Raw genomic sequence first — 21,441 nt, forward strand, 5'->3', positions numbered from 1 at the left:
TCTATCTATCTATCTATCTATCTATCTATCCATACTTTTTAAAACTTTAAACTAAATAAACTATTACCGTCAGGCTTTCACAAGCCAGCCTCAAAGTTTGTTCTCAAACTTTAAGAATCTAGTTATTATTCTGCTTCTTTCTTCTGAGACTAATTTTAAAGTCTATCTCCTCCTAACCCTTTCAAGCTTCATACCTCAAACTTTCGTCAAACCTTCAAACTGGTCTGACTCGGGTTGCTATATCTTTTCCGACTGATCCGACTTTCGGTTTTCCGAAAAACGACCCGGAAAATTCCCAAAATTCCCATTGACTTAACATTGGGTCAAACTTTGTGACCTCATAACTCTGCATTAGACTGTCCTACAGACTTCTAACTGGGCTCATTTAACTCAGTCTAGCCAGCAGCCAATAACTGATGACCTTTAAACTTACTAGCCACTCCCTAGCAACCACTTTTGGCACCCTAGCAACTGTCCCATAGACTTCCATTGTAAAAGACTGCCATTGACTTAACATTGAGTCAACCTTTGTGAGCTCATAACTCTGCATCAGACTGTCCTACAGACTAGAGTCAGGCCCCATTCAACTCAGTCTAGTCAGCAGCCAATCACTGATGACCTTTAGACTTACTAGCCACTCCCTAGCAACCACTTATGGCACCCTAGCAACTGTCCCGTAGACTTCCATTCAAAAGACTCTCATTGACTTAACATGGGATCAAACTTTGTGAGCTCATAACTCTGCATCAGACTGTCATACAGACTAATGGCTGAGCTCATTTAACTCAGTCTACCAAACTGCCAATAACTGATGAGCTTTTAACTTTCTAGCCACACCCCTAACTACCACATACTGCACCCTAGCAACTGTCCCGTAGACTTCCATTACAAAAGACTCTCATTGACTTAACATGGGATCAAACTTTGTAAGCTCATAACTCTGCATCAGACTGTCATAGAGACTAATGGCTGAGCTCATTTAACTCAGTCTAGCCAGCAGCCAATCACTGATGGCCTTTTAACTTTCTAGCCACACCCCTAACTACCACATACTGCACCCTAGCAACTGTCCTATAGAATGTAATTAGCTGTGCTATCAAATGCTTATAATTCTAACATGCTAATGACATGCCAATCATGCTAGCAACATGCTACTCATATGCTAATCATGCTAATGACATGTTAACTCATACTGGAAACATGCTAATGACATGCTAATTTGTACTAGAATCATGCTAGTAACATGCTAATTCAAACTAGACTCATGTTAATAACTGGCCTACATGCATATCTTTGCATAGCAGTGTCCTATTGACTTGGGGGATGGCTCATCTGACTCAGACAACCAATGAGCATCTCAATATGATAATGAAGCTCACAAGCCACGCCCCCAAATTGATTCCATAGACTTCCATTAAAATAGGCCAAGATGCATATCTTTGCATAGCAGTGTCATAGAGACATGGGGGTTGGTTCATTCGACTAAGACAACCAACCACATTCAAGTTCACTCTGTAACCTCGCCCATAGCAACAAAACAGAGTACCCTAGCAACCATTCATCAACAGCTATATCTCAGCATCAGAACATCGTAGAGACTTGGAGATTGGCTCGTTTGACTCATGCTAGCAAACGGAACTTCCTATATGCTACACATGCTAGCAGTGACTAGCTACATGCTAATATTGACTAGCCCAGTACTGTAACTTGCTAGAAATGCTTACTAAGTATAAATGTTTTATCAATCATGTATGTGAGGCTTGCCTAGTAACCAACCAGGGTACCCTAGCAACTGCCTAGCAACCACCCAAATTACCCTAGCAACCGCCTAGCAACCACCTAGCAACGGCCTAGTAATGCCTTAGTAAGGGCCTAGCGACCACTCAGGACACCCTAGCAACCGCCTAGCAACGCCTTAGCAACCACTCAGAATACCTTAGCAACCACCTAGCAACACCTTAGCAACCACCTAGCAACCACTTGGGACACCTTAGCAACCGCCTAGCAACACCTTAGCAACCACCTAGCAACCACTCAGAACACCCTAGCAACTGCCTAGCAACGCCTTAGCAACCACCTAGCAACCACTCAGGACACCCTAGCAACCACCTAGCAACACCTTAGCAACCACCTAGCAACCACTCAAGACACCCTAGCAACCACCTAGCAACGCCTTAGTAACCACTCAGAACACCCTAGCAACCATCTAGCAACTACTTAGGACACCTTAGCAACCACCTAGCAACACCTTAGCAACCACCTAGCAACCACTCAGAACACCCTAGCAACCGCCTAGCAACACCTTAGCAACTACCTAGCAACCACTTAGGACACCCTAGCAACCCCCTAGCAACACCTTAGCAACCACCTAGCAACCACTTAGGACACCCTAGCAACCGCCTAGCAACACCTTAGCAACCACCTAGCAACACCTTAGCAACCACCTAGCAACCACTCAGGACACCTTAGCAGCCACCTAGCAACACCTTAGCAACCACCTAGCAACCACTCAGAACACCCTAGCAACCGCCTAGAAACACCTTAGCAACCACCTAGCAACCACTCAGGACACCCTAGCAACCACCTAGCAACACCTTAGCAACCACTCAGAATACCCTAGCAACCACCTAGCAACCACTTAGGACACCTTAGCAACCACCTAGCAACACCTTAGCAACCACTCAGAACACCCTAGCAACCGCCTAGCAACACCTTAGCAACCACCTAGCAACCACTCAGAATACCCTAGTGACCACCTTGCAACACCTTAGTAACCACTTAGCAACTAGTCAGAACACCTTAGCAACTGCCTAGCACCACCTTAGCAACCACCTAGCAACCACTCAAAACACCCTAGCAACCGTCTAGCAACACCCTAGCAACCACCTAGCAACTAGTCAGACCACCTTAGCAACTGCCTTGCACCACCTTAGCAACCACTTAGCAACCACTTAAAACACCCTAGCAACCGCCTAGTAAAATGCTAATTCATGCTAGAATCATGCTAACAACATGCTAATTCATGCTAGAATCATGCTAGTAACATGCTAATTTATGCTAGATTTATGCTAACAACATGCTAATTCATGCTAGAATCATGCTAGTAACATGCTAATTCATGCTAGAATCATGCTAATAACATGCTAATTCATGTAAGAATCATGCTACTAACATGCTAATTCATGCTAGAATTATCCTAGTAGCATGCTAATTCATGCTAGAATCATGCTAGTAACATGCTAATTCAACCACTTCAAACTTTCAGATTCGGCTTTTCAAGCCACCATAAAGTTTGTCCTCAAACTTTAATATCTAGTTATTATTATTATTTAATATTATGTTTATTATTTATTTATTTATTATTTGTATTATTATTATTAATAGTTATAATTATAATAATAATTATTAATATTGTTATTTTTTATTATCATTCATTCATTCATTCATTCATTTATTTTCTTTTCAGCTTAGTCCCTTTATTAATCTGGGGTCGTATTGTTATTATTATTTATTATTATTATTATTATTATTATTATTGTTGTTGTTGTTGTTGTTGTTGTTGTTATTATTAATATCTTAATAATATATTTTAACTTGTTGGTTGTTAAATTTTGTTTCACTTTTCTTGAAAAAACAGAAACAATATCTATAATATACAAACTATGAATACAAAATGAAAACATTTCTAAAAATTTGTCTTAAACTAAAATTTTATTTACCTTAAACATTGACGCCTGATTTATCCGCCTCTGTTTTAGAGAGAAAAGGGAACAGGAGCTGCACGAACAATACTGTAAGGCCTCCAGTCCAGAAGAGAAAGCAGCTGTGCTTCAGCGATATGCTCTCCGTTTCACCATCAGCGATGCCATACTGGAGAAACTCCAGCTCCCCAAACTGCCTTCTGCCGCCTCACCGATGCACACGTCCCCCCTCCATCAGCCCGAGCAAAAGACCACATCCACTACATTAGTAGAAGCAGAGGTTCCAGAACTTTCACAAACTACCCAAACACAACAGACTGTCCATGTAGAGCAGAAGATTACACATGATGAGGCACCGGCACAGCCTAAAATCCCCAAACCTACACCACCTCCCAAGTGCATCAAAGCTCCAGAAGTCCTGTCGGCGCCTTCACGAGTTCCTCCAGCTCCATCAAAGCCTGTACCCCTGATCACCCCCAAACCCTACAGCCAGCCCAAATTCAGCCAAGGCTTCCGCAAATCGTTGAAGGTGAGAATAAATGACCATGGGGTTTTTAAGGGCACCCAAAATTTAAAATATTCTTTTAATTTACTCCCCCCTCAAACCATTGGAAATGTACAGTTGAAGTTAAAATTATTCTGTTTAACAGAAAGAAGATTTTTTCAACACATTTTTAAACATAATAGTTCTAATAACTCATTTCTAATAACTGATTTCTTTTATATTTGCCATGATGACTGAACATAATGTTTTACTACATATTTTTCAAGATACTAGTATTCAGCCTAATGTGACATTTAAAGTCTTAACTAGGTTAATTACGCTAATAATAGGACTAATAATATTGACCTTTTTTTTTATTAAAAGCTGCTTTTATAGGTTGTTTTTAATCATGTGGTTCTCATGACGCGTAAAATTCAGATGGAGGACAGGAAGTAAAAAACTGAATGGGAGACACAAAGGAAAGTCAAAGTATTTTTGCAATTTATACCGTATTTCAAAAGAGATATCAATAAAAAATAGCCACATATGAACCTCATATCATGATGAAGGTCCGAGTTTTCAACTGACCTAAAATATTTTTGCCAGTTATCGAGGCATTAGATACCGTATAAGTTATTATGTTACATGAAAAAATACTACAGTAAATACTATAGTGTTTGGAAGCATACTATAGATTATGACTTGAATTGCTGTGGTACGACACCACTGTAGTAATAAACAAATTATTCAATAGGTTTCTATTATTATACACCATCACAATATACCAGTTTACACTAACGATACAGTATTTATTACAGTTGATCAGTTTACAATACTACCGTATTCTGTAGCATTCATTAACAAAGAGCTATACGCATTTTACACTTTACTATGTGGTTCAAAAATGTTTATTATTAATTACTATAGGTTTTTTCTGCTATGCTGATATCTTTGAAACATCACGAAATAATAGATGAATGCATACAGAAGCGTGGACACATAGTCTACATTATTGTTTATTCATTTTTGTAAGGGGGGAAAAGTGCTCCACAATAATAACCGTCTAGTTTTGTCGCAAGGGTTTTATTTAGTTTTTTGTCCGATCAATGAACTTACCATCAACAAACATTCATTACTGCTGCTCGTCTTGATGCTCACGTTACGGTTGTTTATTCTGCTGAAATGCCAGAACAGACTTGGATTATTGCAAAACAAGACTGAGATTTCATTGCAGCAATTACATGTCAGGGTACGTTAATAATATTCTCCAGGATTCTGGATGTGTGGTGGTGTTTGGATCTGATTTTTATATAATATGTCAGCATATTTACACACATAGCTAGGCCTGTATATAATATTTATTAGGGCTGTCAAAGGAATTATCGCATTCAAAAAAGTTTGTAGACATGGATGTACTGAATGATTGTTTATTACATGCTGCCTTCTGTTTTTCAGCCAGTTTCTTGAACTTTCTCCCCTTTATGATCAAAAACTTTTGGAAGTCTATAAAAGCTGTTCGGCATTTCTTATTTTGGCTGGTTTAAACAATTTTAAACAAAATAAAACAGAAACATTTTGATGTTCTGATAGCAATACCTGTGTAGAAGAATCCCTTCCTGCCCTCTTTTTGAATCTTGCGCATCATCAATGACATCATGTGAAAACAACCTATTCTTGCAAATATAAAACAAATCAGTCTTGCTAGAAGAAAAAATGATATAGACAATACTGTGAAAAATTCCTTGCACTGTTAATCCTTGTTTGGGAAATATTTGAAAAAGAAAAAAAATTATTTCATGAAGGCCAACAATTGTGATTTCAACTGTAGGTGACTTATTGTCTTGAGTAGAACATTAACATTGACTGTCGTGAATGTGTTTAGTATTGTTTGTAATGGCTATGTATTACAGATAATACATAATACTGGTAAAATATGTTTAAACAATGTTCAGTTTCTTGCACTGACCAGTTTTTTTGCTTTATAAAGTATTAATGTATCATCAGGAGCCACAGGTAATGTTTTTGTTTAGTTTGCATATGTCTTTTGTACTCTCAAAGTGCTGATAGTCATTGATTTGCATTTTATAAATCTATAAATCATGGACCACAAAATCTGCATAGCCAATTGTACATGTCTATGTATTATAAGGTCATTTAAGGTTGCATAATGTGGGGCAAATGTAACTTGAAGTACTATATGATTGTACATACAGTAAATACATTTACATTACACACAAAATCAGCACCACAATTTAAAAAATCTTCTTTAATGCTCTACTGAAGAATAAACTCATTTATATCTTGGATGACCTGAGGGTGAGTAAACTAACAGCATCCTTGAATTTTTGGTTTGAAGTTCAATAACCAGCTCGAATAAAGATGGCTGAAAAGCTTGTTTCTGTAAATGAAAGCAAAGGGAAATGATTATTTACTGACCCTCAGGTCAGTATTTATAAGATTTAGTTGTTTCAGCCAAAGAAAAATTGGGGAAAACATTCCATTTTCTTGCATTGCAGTTAAACAGGCATCAGTGTAGACCAAAGTAATCCACAAAACCCCAGCCATCTTATGAATGCGTTCTTAAGTTCAAACCATATTGTAAATGTTGCATTACAGAGCTAGCCTAAGGCAAGCATTTATAGTGTAAATGTTTTTTTGATTCTGAAAAAAAAAATACTTGGATTCACTTGCATTAGATGAAGGCAAATATTGGAACGTTTTGCTCAAACTTTTATTTCTGTCCAGCTAAAGAAAGAAAATTGGATACATATTGGATGGCCCGGGAGTATGTAAATACTAAGGACATTGGTGTGTACTGCATTTTAAATGGTAAAACAATGTTTTAAACTTTAATATATATAAAATTACATCTGGGCGATGCAGTGGCACAGTAGGTAGTGCTGTCGCCTCACAGCAAGAAGGTCACTGGTTTGAGCCACAGCTGGGTCAGTTGGCGTTTCTGTGAGAAGTTTGCATGTTCTCCCTGCGTTCGCTTGGGTTTCCTCCGGGTGCTCCGGTTTCCCCCACAGTCCAAAGACATGGTGAATTGGGTAGGCTAAATTGTCCGTATTGTATGAGTGTGAATGAGTGTGTATGGATGATTCCCAAAGATAGGTTGCAGCTGGAAAGGCATCCGCTGCATAAAACATGTGTGGATAAGTTGGTGGTTCATTCTGCTGTGACGACCCCGGATTAATAAAGGGATTAAGCCTAAAAGAATAAATGTAAATTACATCTAAATATAATAGTATGATGCAGCTTTAGACCTATTTATACTGTATGAGCGTGTAAAAACATGATATTTTAAAAGTAAAGTGCTTTTCACAAAATTAAACTGTTAGCTTTTAAATTGCAAATATATAATTGCTGTACACTTTAAGCTAACACTAAATTATCACTGTCACTTTAATAATAATAACACTGTAAATTTTACAGCGTTTTTTTACTTTGTAAGGAGTGCAGAATTGAAGTTGTATATAAAAAAATTATTGTTTTATTTTTAATGTAGAGTGATGGGCTGATACGTGTGAACGGAGACCACAATCAGCAGGAGATCAGAGAGAAGGCTAATAGAGATCCTCTGCAGAGCCCTGAAGTCAACTTCTCTTCCTCATCTCCAAAGCCAGAAATTCAAAGTCAACAGAATGAGGATCCAATCGTGTTAGAAACCTCAGACCACCAGCAAGACCTACAGACACCTAAACCTGACCTGGAGAAAGAAGTCATAAAGAAGGAGGAAGAAAGTCTGCTTAGTCCTCAGAAAGAGATCAGCAAAGAAGACACCTTAACTACACTTTCAGTGTCAGAACCAGCAGGTAAAACATAGTTTTTGATAGTCTGCATTTTTATTTAGGTTTTTTTTTCATCTTATGATGAGAAATAAATATGTGAGAATATTAAAACTTACTACAACAATATCAAAATTCATCACCAGTCCAAAAAGTTAATCTATCCAAAATAAAGGGACAGTTCACGCAAAAAAATTCTGTCCTCTTTTTATTGCGCACAGTAATTTTAAATGTCTTTTGTGGAATATTAAAGATTTTTTTATTTTTAAGTGGACTACCCCTTTAAGCAACTGTCACAACTTTCTGAGGTTAGTTAGATTAATGCATGATGTTTCACAAAGACGACACATATATGGTGATCAACTGGACCCAAATATACTACAAGCAAAATGTAAGATTTAAAAAAAAAACAGGCCTTGAAAATGAAGCTCTTTGGATTGTATTTTGTTATTGAGAGGAAAACACACAGCAATATTGGTTGGGATCAGGATGCTCCTTTGACACAATCTACGTTGTTAAAGCGCTATAAAAAATAAACATGAATTGAGTTGAATCGAATGTTCGCTGACAGTATATCACCTTCTTGGTATTTCAGACATCTTTTTATCCCAAAAAAAAATAACTTTACTGTCATTACATCAGGGCCTTAAGGATATCAAAAATTGATTTCCCTTACTATTTACTCATTGTCAAGTGGTTTCAAATCTTTATGAGTTTCTTTCTTTTGTTGAGCTCTAAAGGAGATATTTTGAAGAAAGTTGAAAACCTGTATTCATTGACTTCTATGGTAGGAAAAAAACAAATACTATGGAAGTCAGCGGTTACAGCTTTCTTCAAAAAAATCTTTTTGTGTTTTTTTCAGAAACTTATAATGGTTTGGAACAAAGGAAATGAGGACAGAAATTTCTTCTCTTTTAATCCGTTGACATTGCAATGATCTGATCAAGTATAAATAAATCTACAAAATAAAAATGCAATTATGTGTGATGTGACCCGTATTATCGACTGAATCCTTAAGATGTTAACAGATGTTTTTCTACATACTCAGGAAAGCAGCCAGTGCCTGACACAGTGATGAAGCGCAACTTTGTTGTCACAACAACCATAGTGACAGAACTCACTCAGACGCACCCCGTCCCACTAGAGGACACGTCCAGCACAGAGCAGGTGGGCCTTCATTTCTCTTTTCACTTTTTAAAAGAACAGACAAGAACAGGCTGATTCATGAAAGTAAGAATATGCTGAATCCTAAAACAATGTGATTCATTTTAGAAATTTTAGTGAAGCATTAAAGAAAGCATTGGCTGAAATGTCTGCTTTCTGGGCTTTTGCAACTTGCACTTTTGTAGATGAAAAAAATAAAAGATATAATTTTGGACTTTTGTTTAGGGGACTTTAGTTTAGTGCTTCGGGTTCATCTTTATGCTTTGATACTTGATTCTGATTGGTCTACAGTGGTGATCAAAAAGAAGGTATCTTGACATTTATACTGTGTATTTTCTTCTATCAGTATGTGATGACAACAGACTGGTTAAAAAAAGTATTAGGCAATGAATTGTTTGTTCTATAGATTCAGTAACAAATGCTGATTAATCCAGCACTGTAAATATGCTTGGTCCACACAATTGATAAGGAATTAAGTTAACTTATTAGTTTTTTTTATTTAAGTAGATTAAAGATAAAACAATTAAGTTGTCCCCAAAAATCTCAAGAATTGTGTTGTTTCAGCTTATTTTCACGAAGTTTGAACAAACAAGCTTTTAGTAGTAGCCAGTGTATGTAAACAAGATCATTTTCATTCAAGCTACTATTATTAAAATTTTAATATTTTATCTTGTATTGAATTAACTTTTTTTTAACTGCTAGTAAATGTTTTTTCAATATCATTTGGAAATCACGATTACTATTTTACTACTAAAAAAAGTCCTAATTCTGCATTTTTTCACTAATGCAGCTGTAATTTACCTTAGAAAACTAATTAAGATATTTTTAGAGGTTTAAAAAAGTGCTTAATTAACCAATTTCAGAATTATTTAACACCCTTTGAATTTTTTTCATTTTAAAATATTTCCCTAATGATGTTTAACAGAGCAAGGAAATTTTACAGTATGTCTGATAATATTTTTTTCTTCTGGAGAAAGTCTTGTTTGTTTTATTTTGGCAACAATAAAAGCAGTTTTTTATTTTTCAAAAGCCATTTTAAGGAAACAATAATTAGCTTCTTTAAGCTATTTTTTTTCGATAGTCTACAGAACAAACCATCATTTTACTATAACTTGCCTAATTATCCTAACCTGCCTAGTTAACCTAATTAATCTAGTTAAGCCTTTAAATGTCACTTTAAGCTGTAAAGAAATGTCTTGAAAAATATCTAGTAAATATTATTTGCTGTCATGGAAGAGATAAAATAAAAAAAAAAAAACAGGGCAGGCTAATAATTCAATAATGCTTATATATAACTTATAATAAACAATCTTCTGTTTATTTGGGTAGAATCCTGTTATTTACAAAAGGACTTTGTGAAAAAAAAGATATATAGTATATAATGATTTACTTTTATTTCCATCAGCCTGATACAGTCCAAAATACATGTGATCTGAGCTCAACTGCAGAGTCCTGTAAAGCTGATCAGTCTTCATACTCGATCTCGTCGACAGGTAACACAGCTCCACTTGCTTCAGCTCTCATAATGTGATGACCAAACGAATCCTTTCAAATTTCACTATTTGTTTACCTCCTCTGAATCCTCCTTTCGTTTACCTTTCTTTCTGGTTTATCCTTATCTGCATTTCTCTCTTACTTGTTTATCTTGTTCTTTGACTGTCCCTCTTCTCTGTCTGTATTTATTCGACGTGCGTCTGTTAGAGTCACATTCCTCTAGTAGCTCTAAGTTACGCTGGGAGTTCTTCGCTCCAGCAGGTAAAACCGATACATAAACTGATGATCACAGATCACGGCAGATGATCTAATAATCCATCTCTGATCATCTCGTGTTTGTTAAACTCCTTTACCTTACATAAAAAACACATGTGCATTATGAACATCTCAAAAGCTTCACCTGTTAAAATCACATATGAGACATGGTTTTGGAACAATTCTTCTGGTGTGAAACACCACATATTTTTATATGTTTCTTCAAGTGTGAATCATGAAATTAATTTAATCTGTTTTTGCACTTGATTTTAACTTGTGGAGCTCATATGACACTCCAGGTGCATTGCATATTAAAGGCTTGTCTGCTGAGGGCACTATGACACACTACAGACTTTTTTTTTTAACTGTTTTGTTTTTTGGGTGGGGGGGGGTGGGGGGGGGGTTTGAGAGAGAGAATGGGGTACGCTGTGCACTGTAACTTAATGGGATTGTTCACCCAATATTGTAAATTCTGTCGTCATTTACTTACCCTCCACTTGTTGCAAAATCTGTATGAGTTTCTTTCTTCTAAATGGAATCATGTGAGGGAGAAAAAATGATATTTTTGGGTGACAAAAAGTATGTTTGAGATCGGCAGGATTAGTTATTTAATTAAATGATTTACTTTATTTAATACTAATGTTTTAAAAGGAAACAAATAGAGCAAAAGTATCCATTTTCTTGACTGTTCAATTGATCTTGATCATAAAACACATTTTTTATTGTATTTTGTAACATCATTTATAATCTTATTCTTAATAGATAAGAAGTTAATAGTGAGAATTGGTCTTTAGCTAAATAATTTGCGTGGGTATACACTAACAATTCACCAATATGTACTATATGACACATGTTTAGACCTGGATTCATTTTGACATAAGTAATTTTACTTTCCATGTAAAAATGTGTTTTAATTAAGTAGTTTATTGTATATTAAGTATTTCAAACAATGAAAGCAAACATTGTGTGCTTCTGCACAAACAACGAGCAGTCAGAGAGAATCTTCAATCCCGCAAAAAGTCCAGTTTAGCCCTGTAGTATGTAGTTCATATAGTCCAGTGTAGCCCTAAAGTATGTAGTGCATATTTACTGACTTTCACATTTTACCCGTCTCTCTTCAAAATATTATTTTTCTTTTAAACATACAATTATGTGTCATTTTGTCCTCATCAGGCACCTGTAGCATGGATATATGGCAGTACTCCATGCTTATAGATGAGATCTAATAGTTAACATTAAGATTTAGAGTTTAAGATGCTCTGTGTTATTGAGCTTTTTTTTTTTGTTTTTTTTTTCTTGTTTTTATGTCTGACTCTAAGAATTCATCCTTCTTGTCTTTGGCCCTGATCATAATTTCCATCTCTGTTGACACGTTCACTAGGGGGAAGCTTCTGTGAACACAGAAAATTTGTCCAGAATGTGTAATCTCTTAAAACACATTGAGAGGTGTTCAAATACACATTTAAGGGACACTCCTTTTTTTTTGGAAATATACTAATTCTACAAGTCCACTAGAGTTAAACGGTTGAGTTCAAACATTTTTAATTCATTTAGCCAATCTCCAGGTGTGGAGGAAGCAGTTTTAGCTGATCTTTGCATAATCATTGAATCATTGATTTAGACCATTAGCATCTCGCTGAAAAAAAAAATAAATAAATAAAACTTTTGATATTTTCCCTATTTAAAGCTTGACTCTTCTGTAGTTACTTCATGTACTAAGCGACCAACATAAAATTTAAAAGTTGCTATTTTCTAGGCCAATATGGCTAGGAACTAAACTCTTAATCTGGTGTAATAATCAAGGAATTTTGCTGCACAATGATATTACACACACAAAATAGTCCCTGTGTAATTTCCAAAAAAGTGGAGTGTGCTTTTAAAGCATTGCATTTTGTAAAGTGAAGTCTGTAAATGTTGCCACAAAATTGTAGACAAAACTGTAAGTTGATACACTTTTAAGACGCATGTAAATGGTATGTTTATATAATCTTTATTCATGTGCAAAATGGATGTCTATTCCATGTATTAACAGAGTCATCAATACTTCTTTCTTTTCTGTGATTTAAGTGTCTTTAGTGGCATATTTTCACCTGGTATACATATTTCTTGATCTCATCACAAGTGAACAACAATAAATGCAGGTGTAAATGTGGTCTAAAAAGTTTTGAGATGGTCCACTTTTGACCACTTCTTGAGATGCGTCGAAAAAACATTTGATCAGTTTGCTTTTTTTGTAGAGTTAAACGCTCATGTTTTGGAAGCACGCTAGTCAGAATTTACACTTTGCTATTTTAAATCACAAGTTTGGATTAAAGGCAAAATCATGTAAAAACACAACGTTCATTTACCAGTCCAGATTCCAACACAAACCCACAGTGTTCTGTGCAATTTTACAACTATCAGAGCAGAATTTATATTGTAGCTGCTGCTCGCTGTTTTATTTCCTGCTGGTCTCCTTTTGCATTCATATGTAAACTGCACAAAATTATTTCATCATATTATATTCAGAAATTGACCATACATCCACCCGCCTCTCAAAGGAATCAGGAAAGTGGTTGAAATTGTGCAAAATAGAAGGATTAAGACACTAGGGACATGTTCAAGCCAAAAATGGCACGTGGTGTTTTTCTAGGGTTTGTGGAATGAATGACATATTCAAATTTCAGCCCAATCAGCAACGTTTAGATAAACCATGCGGCATTAAGAACACATACGCACAATGGGTACACGAACAAGTATACTGTTGGCACATTTACATTAGAAGCAAAATAACTGAATTAATAAAAGCTCATAATTGTAGATCTTAAATCTTAATTTGACTTTAGTCAGTCTAAAGATCATGTAGGGATTGCAAAGTCTTGTTGTTCATATCCTTTTTGGATTAGGATTAGGTTTGCTAGATACTTAATAATGTAAAATATATATATACATAGATATTTATATATTTTCCTATTGTATTCAGTGTATGTTTATGACACTTTCATAATCATTTCTATACTCCTTTGATTACATAATACTGTAAATATTATAATATCATTGCATCAATAGTGACCAGTAATAACGATTAGCCTAATACACACAATAAAATAATAATGTCATGTAGATCATAACATGGTCTCGGAGGTAAGTTAATTATCCATCACCTGAATCGTTAATGTTTTCATTCTGAAAAGCAAGGAAATTGTTTGATCACGATAATTAGCTTCAAATTCTATTCGCTTGATTAGGGTGTTCTCTTTTATTATGAATGGCAAGGAAAGTGACTGTAAGATGCACCATATTTTGGAGTTTTCAATTTTATCAGGCTCTAAAACGTCTTCAAAAAGAACACAAAGAAAGGCTTTTTCTGAACACCATTTTCATTAAAAAAAAATTTTGTCAGGACTGAGCACAGCCCAGATGTAAACAGGATTGAGTCTTCCTTGCCAGCTTGTGATATGATCAACCAAAAGGTATCTAAAAGGGATAGTTCACCAAATTTTTTTCTCCACTTTTGTTTCTGTTGAACACAGAACTATATATACTGAAGAATGTTGGGAAAAAGCAGCCATTGATTCTCATAGTACTTTTTTATTCCTACTATGGATGTCAATGGCTGCTGGTTTCCAACATTCTTCAGATAACTTGTTTTGTGAACAACAGAAGAAAGATATTCACCAAAGTTTATAACCACTTGAGTGTGAGTAAACGATGAGGTAAGTTTCTTTTTTAGGTGAATCATCTCTTTAATATCAGACATAAACAGGATTGTATGCTCTGTGTATCTTTGTGCTACTTTGAGTTCCTGCTGTGCTGTCGCTTTCATTAGGGTAGGAAAGATTAATGAGTATATGATGAGTTTCTAAAGCCACTGCTTCCTTCTCCTTTTTTTCCTCCAGAGGGGATTGACTACTCCATTGAATGTGTAAGTACTTGCCAGACTCAAACCCTTTCTTCCAGAATCCCTCTTTATTTCCTATTTCTGCATCTCTTTTCAGTCGTTCACCCCCTTGTTAGTTATTCATTGTAAGTATAGATGTTCATTCTGGTCATTTTGGCTGTTACTCAGGGTGGTCAGGTGGAAGAGCTAAATGTTGACGTCATTTGCTGTCGCATTATTTTTGCCCCAGCATCTTTGCATTTTGAGAGCATGTAAAGCTACAATACAAGTTGTTCAGCTGCATGTGGCAGTTTTGAGTTTTGTCGTTGCTGCCTTTATAGTATTATAGTATGTAGTGTTATACAATTTATTGATATTTAAAAATAGTTTTTATTTGTAAGTATTAATTCTGATAAGTATTACTTTTTGTTTCTTATTTTTACATAAATCTTAAGCATTAAAGTAAAAACATTTTCATATATAATGTAAATAAATAAAATTAGGTTTAATTTTTTAAAAAGTTTTATTTTATTTTTAATAAGTTTTTTTATTTTTTAAGTAAGGTTTATTACAATTAACCAAATCTACTGATCATTTTATTTAATTTAATTTCATAGTTTTCTATAAATATATAAACAACTAAAGAAAAAAATCTTTACAATTAAAAATGTAGTAAATAAATATATTTTAACAATTTAAGCTGGCTATTAAATGAGATTACCCAACATTACCCAAACATTACAATTAATGTTAAAATGTAAAAACAATATATATATATCAGGGCTCTACAATAAGGACTGCCCGATGACCCGGGGCTAACGTGAGAGACACTCGGGACAGTAGTCAGGATCATTATTAGTCTTAGAATCGAGAAACAGTTTGTACTTTTAAGCCTTTAAATGCTACCTTCTTTGATGTTGTAAACACTATATTGCTTTTCGGTTCCTCTTATCTGATTGGATGTTTTAGGCACGTGATTTTTTCCCTAAGCTGGTAACAACTAGTACATTAAAGAGGCGACTACATGCTGACAACATCAAATTATAAGGCTAAAAGAAAATGTCTCTTAGAAGCAGACATTTACGTTGGTACAACATGACGAAAAAAAATTAAGTGATGTTTTGCAGTTTGCCCTCAGTTTGACAAGTCAGTCACCTTTTGTTAAATAATTTAGAACTGCAATAAAACACCTCCACATTTTCCATACTGCTCTTTTTGTTTGCATAACACTTAGAATTTTGTTCTTTATACATTTATTTACATTTTTTAAATATTTAATTTCTAGATTCACAGACATTATTTTTGACACATTTAAAATATATGAAATAGCTATTAACTTCTTTTCTTGGGTAGGACCAGTGAAAATTTTGGCAGGGCAAGTAAAAATGTGAACCAATGAAAAAATCCTTAGCATTGAACCCTGTATATATTTATATTTGTTTTGTTTTTTTAATTCTGTCTAATTTGAGATACTCTAAAAAAAGCTAAAATAAAGTAGCTACATTATATTTTCAGCAACATTTAAAAATAAATTTAAAAATATTTTCTAATTGTCAATAAAAACTACAAAAATAACATTTGATATTAATATTTCATTTCAGCTTTATTTAAATTAACAGTATCTTAAATCATAACACTTACATGGTGGCACACTTTGACATATTTAAAATGCCAAAAAGAAAAATATATGTGTATTTGAAAACCTTTTTCTTGCAGTTTCAGTCAGCTCCTGTTATGTAAACAGGCAATTTTTGTGTTGTCTAATCGAAAAAAAAATGAATCCGTTACTTAAAAAAAAGAAAGTTAAGCTGCTAAAAGTCAATTAATGCAAATGAAACCTCAATGTCCTGTGTTTACAAACTAAACAGAAAAGGCAAGTTTCAACATTTATAATTAATCTACACTTTTTTTTGTCATACCTAGTGTAGATGCATCCTGTCGTCTTACCTTCCTTTCCCATTTTCCTTTCTGCTTCTCTCTGTGTGTGTGTTTGTATGTGTGTGAATCAGATTGAAACCCCAATGTTGAACCTTGCAAAAAGGGTTGACCACTGGACGTGGGATCCCAATGAGGAGCGCAGGCGGCAGGAGAGGTGGCAGCAGGAGCAGGAGCGTCTCCTGCAGGTAATACAGTCTGTCTGGGATTGACTGACTGAAGGTGTGGGTTTTCTGGTTAGTGTGACATTTCCCCCCCTGTTCCTGTCCTGTTCCTTCACCTTCTCTGAAATCTGTCAGACCCTTGGCTGATTTTTGTATAACTGAAAACAAAGCAGTATAATGTCTGCTCTTCTGTGTAATATGAAATGAGAACTTTTAAAGAAGTCATTCTGTTTATGCAGTGACCGTAAAAATGGGTTCAAATGAACACAAAAGCACTTGTGTTTTTAAAAATGTAATGGTTAATCAGTCAGGATGCATCTCATTAAACTTTTACATTATTGCGCAAAAATCTGTTTCATAGGCTGTTCTTTTGAAAGATTCCGGAAAAAAAGTTTCACAGTTTTGACAAAAATGTTAAGCAGCTGTTTTCAGCTGATTTGTTAATAGCAACCAATCAGCATTTGGGAAATGTTTCTGAAAGATCATGTAACACTGGAGTATCTGGTTTAGAAATCTTTTTTTCTTCATGTCCAGAATAAATTACAAACCAAATGTTTTTTTTAATGTAAATAATTATAAATCGAATGAATTAAATTACATTTAAGTTTTAGAATTCAAAACTTAGCATTAACAAAGAAATACTTCTTATTTTCATCAAGTGTAGTTCATGCACTAAAATAACATGAGGTAAAATAAAAATGTACAATATGTATTTTTAATTGCAAAAACTTTACAGTTGACCTGAAGACAGAACATTTTTATATACAGTTAGGTCCATAAATATTTGGACATCGATACAATTCTAACATTTTTGGCTCTATACGCCAACAAATTGGATTTGAAATGTAGCGAAAAAGATGCTTTAACTGCAGACTGTCAGCTTTAATTTGAGGGTATTAACATCCAAATCAGGTGAACAGTGTAGGAATTACAACAGTTTGCAAATATGCCTCCCACTTGTTAAGGGACCACATAAGTGTCAGCTTTCCATTGATGCATGGTTTGTTAGGATAGGATATTATTTGGTAATCTGGAATCTGTGGGTTCAAAAAAATGTAAATACTGATAAATATAAGTTATTGACAATGCATATTATTAATTAAAAATGTAGTTTTTATTTATTTACAGAAATAAATTTACAGAATGTCTTTATGGAACATGATCTTTACTTAATATTCTAATAATTTGGCATTAAAAAATATTTGATAATTTTGACCCATACATGGTATTTTTGACACTTTTAAACACAATTGCCACAAATTAACACATGCAACATGACAAGACATGTAGTTTTGTGCTACACGGTCCTGTATTTTAAATAGAAAACAAGTATTTTAAAATGCATTTGTATTTCACAATGTTTCAAATTTTCACAGTGATATTTGATTAAACAAATGCAGTATTGATGAGAATAAAACATATTTCTTGCTTTACAGTTAAGCCTTTAAAAGTTTTAAGTGGTTAAGTAAATGAATTCAATTCAATTCACCTTTATTTGTATAGCGCTTTTACAATGTAGATCGTGTCAAGGCAGCTTCACAAAAAAAAACTTTAATTAATTGTAACAGTGTAGTTCAGTTTTCAGAGTTTAAGTTCAGTTTAGCTCAGTTTAGTGTGGTTAATAATCACTTCTGAGAGTCCAAACACTGAAGAGCACTCTATCGATGCGCAGCTCTACAGATACCAAATCATGCAAGTGGCGACTGCGGCAAGGAAAAAACTTTACCAAAAGTGAAGAATTAAAAAACCTTGTAAATCAAGTAAAAACAGTATTAATTAAGGCAAAGTACAAAACTAACCATTGGCAGAAATGTATTTAAACATATAAGATAAAAACAATACAAGTATCAATAATTTGACCATGTTTCCTCCATTTAACCTAAAAAATTTTTTAAAAATTAGTTTGATCCCTTTTTATTTTATTTACTTCTTTTATAGAAAAAAAGAGCAAAACATTGGTATAAAATTTGTATAACACAATTTTAATTTGTTACATAGAAGAACAAAAATTAAGCAACCTGATACTATGCATGGTTAAATATATGATGAGGGAATTAAAAAAAATGTCCCTTTAAACCCTGTCTGTCTTCCTTTGCAGGAGAAATATCAGCGCGAGCAGGAGAAACTGAAGGAGGAATGGGAGAAAGCCCAGAGAGAAGTAGAAGAGGAAGAAAGGAGACACCATGAAGAGGTGCGTTTCTAAAGCTCTCACATGAACACTATTTACTCCTTGATAAGCACTAATTCATTCTCCATCTGTAGGAGAGACGAATTCTGGAGGAGACAGTGACCCCGCTGACCCCTCGCACCTCAGCGTTATCATCCAGCTGCGGGACAGAGGCTCCGTCCCTCACACAGCCCTCAGCTCCACATGAAACCATTGTCCTCTCATTGGCCGACTGGGAAAGGAAACAGGAAATGCTGGAGAAACAGGCACAGACGGGCCAGAGTAACGGATTGACACACAGGTGCACTACCAACACTCTTCCAAGTTTCAACCAGGCGATTTGCGAAACACTCAGAATGGATTTTGTTTCCTCTGAGCTGCATGATAATGTGATTGGCTGTGTTAAACTGCTAACATACCCACGAAAACTCTGAAAGGTGTCAAAGAATGAGAATATGGATAGCTGATCAGCAAGTAGGGATGTAACGGTTTCAGAATTTCACGTTACGGTAATACCTTGGAATGAATGGCACGGTACAGTATTTATTGAATCATTTACAGCAAAAACTAAACTAATGAAGAGACTCGAAAAAAGTGGCAGAAGTGTTTATTTACCTTAGCACTGAACATATCAATGACAATCATATCAATCTATCTGTAAGATAGATGAGTGAGATAGAGGTCTCTTTACGGTACGAGTCATTGTCTGCATCATTCTGAGCAGTGTGCTGTGTTCTGCTGTCCCCTTGACTGTTAGTCGTATTCCCTGACTTGTATTTCACCACAGTCTGACAGTGCCTGCATACCATGTTTTTCTTTGTCTGTCAATTTTTCTCCTTTCTCATATTTTTTTAAAGAGAAACCGCAATGCTTCCACACATCCAATTTGAAACCCACTTTAGGTTCCATCATTTCCAGCTCTTTTTCTTCCCCGCTACTAGCAGCACCCTCCATTTCCGCATTACTGGATCAATGGCAACAGAATGCAAAGGATAATGGCCACGCCTGGGCTGATGGGAATTGTAGTTCCTGCCACCTCTCGTTCGCTTCATTCGCCAGTGCAAACTTTTCTCAGAAGACCTATAATTCTATCGAGTCATGCGACCACAATAATATATAAATAAATAAATAAATAGAAAAAAATGAATGAATGTAGGTGGTGCTCTTATTTTAAAAAGTTTAAGTAATTAAATGATTAATTCAATCAATGATTAATTAAATAGATCAATTTAAGTGATTAAATATACTAACAATATAAATTTACCATATGGTATTTTTTCCTGATACCGAGATCCTCTTCCGAGATGTGCTTCATTATTTATATATTTTTTTGCTCTGATGGTTTATTTGCAAATATATATTTACCACTGAGATGTCACATGCCAGCTAGTTGATAAACGAATCATTTTTACAGCTTTATTAAATAAATGCATTGTTTTTATGAATGAGGAGGATAATTAAAGAGTTGAAACTTGCAGGATGTTTTAATGAAACAAAGACTCTTATTTGTGAAAATCTCAATGCAGATTTGATTTCTCATGTCATGGCCCCTTTAATTCAGTGGCATAATGAGCTCACTTCGCTGTACTTTGGCACACGTTCATTTGAAAAGGTGTATCAGAAACATACAGATTTGAGTGTTGACATTATATCTTGATTGTTGTTATAATCTCTGTAGTCCTGATCCAGTCATTGCAGCAGCTCAGCAGAACGGACAAAGAGCTGAAGCTCAGGAGAGCCAGATCACAGCTACACCACAACTGCAGTTCATACAGGGTAAGACATGCACATATAAATCTCAAAGGGTTTCAATAGTAAACGGATACAGTACATGTTTAAAAAGTTATATTATTAGTTAATGTGTTTAGGTGTTTAAAATTCTATGTTTGTTAGTTTTATACATTTTTAAAGTCTTAGATACTATTGTCATAGACTGTAAATAGTGTTGTTTTATGCAAATAGTGCCAAAAGAAAATATTTATTTTAAATAATGTTTTCAAACATTATGTTCAGTGTGAATTTTTATTTATTTATTTATTTATTTGTTTGTTTGTTTGTTTGTTTATTTATTTGTTTGTTTGTTTGTTTATTTATATGTTTATTTATTATTATTATTAGTATTGTTATTGTTATTATTATAGGTGTAATTAAAATATTAATGTTATTCTCTCCAACATACAGGATGACACCTTTTGGAGTTATTATTTTATTTAAAATATTTTGAATTTATTATTATTATTGTTATTATTAATTATATATGAATCTATGTTTTATAAGGATATTTATTATGTATTGGTAATATATTTTATGTTTTTGAAAGAAGCTGCTTTGGCTCACCAATTATGCAATTTATTGAATCAAAAATTGTGAAATACTATTTCAGTTTAATCAATTTTGCTCTGTTAATATTTTTTACAATGAAATATGTTT

General features: G+C 34.5%; 1 protein-coding gene across 2 annotated transcripts in view; it reads left to right on the forward strand.

The window, feature by feature from the left end:
* The window catches only part of limch1a (LIM and calponin homology domains 1a), a 120,688-nt gene that overhangs the window by 89,375 nt on the left and 9,872 nt on the right, over window positions 1-21,441 (forward strand). Inside the window, 9 exon segments of one of the 2 annotated variants that reach the window (NM_001430852.2) lie at window positions 3,759-4,230; window positions 7,694-8,000; window positions 9,022-9,140; window positions 10,543-10,630; window positions 14,765-14,790; window positions 16,755-16,868; window positions 18,943-19,035; window positions 19,107-19,312; window positions 20,690-20,787. In NM_001430852.2, coding sequence (NP_001417781.2) covers window positions 3,759-4,230; window positions 7,694-8,000; window positions 9,022-9,140; window positions 10,543-10,630; window positions 14,765-14,790; window positions 16,755-16,868; window positions 18,943-19,035; window positions 19,107-19,312; window positions 20,690-20,787 — 1,523 coding nt within the window. 2 annotated transcript variants of the gene reach the window in all.

The sequence above is a fragment of the Danio rerio genome, chromosome 1 (genome assembly GCF_052040795.2).
Source record: "Danio rerio strain M-AB ecotype USA chromosome 1, GRCz13ab, whole genome shotgun sequence".
Classification (NCBI taxonomy): domain Eukaryota; kingdom Metazoa; phylum Chordata; class Actinopteri; order Cypriniformes; family Danionidae; genus Danio; species Danio rerio.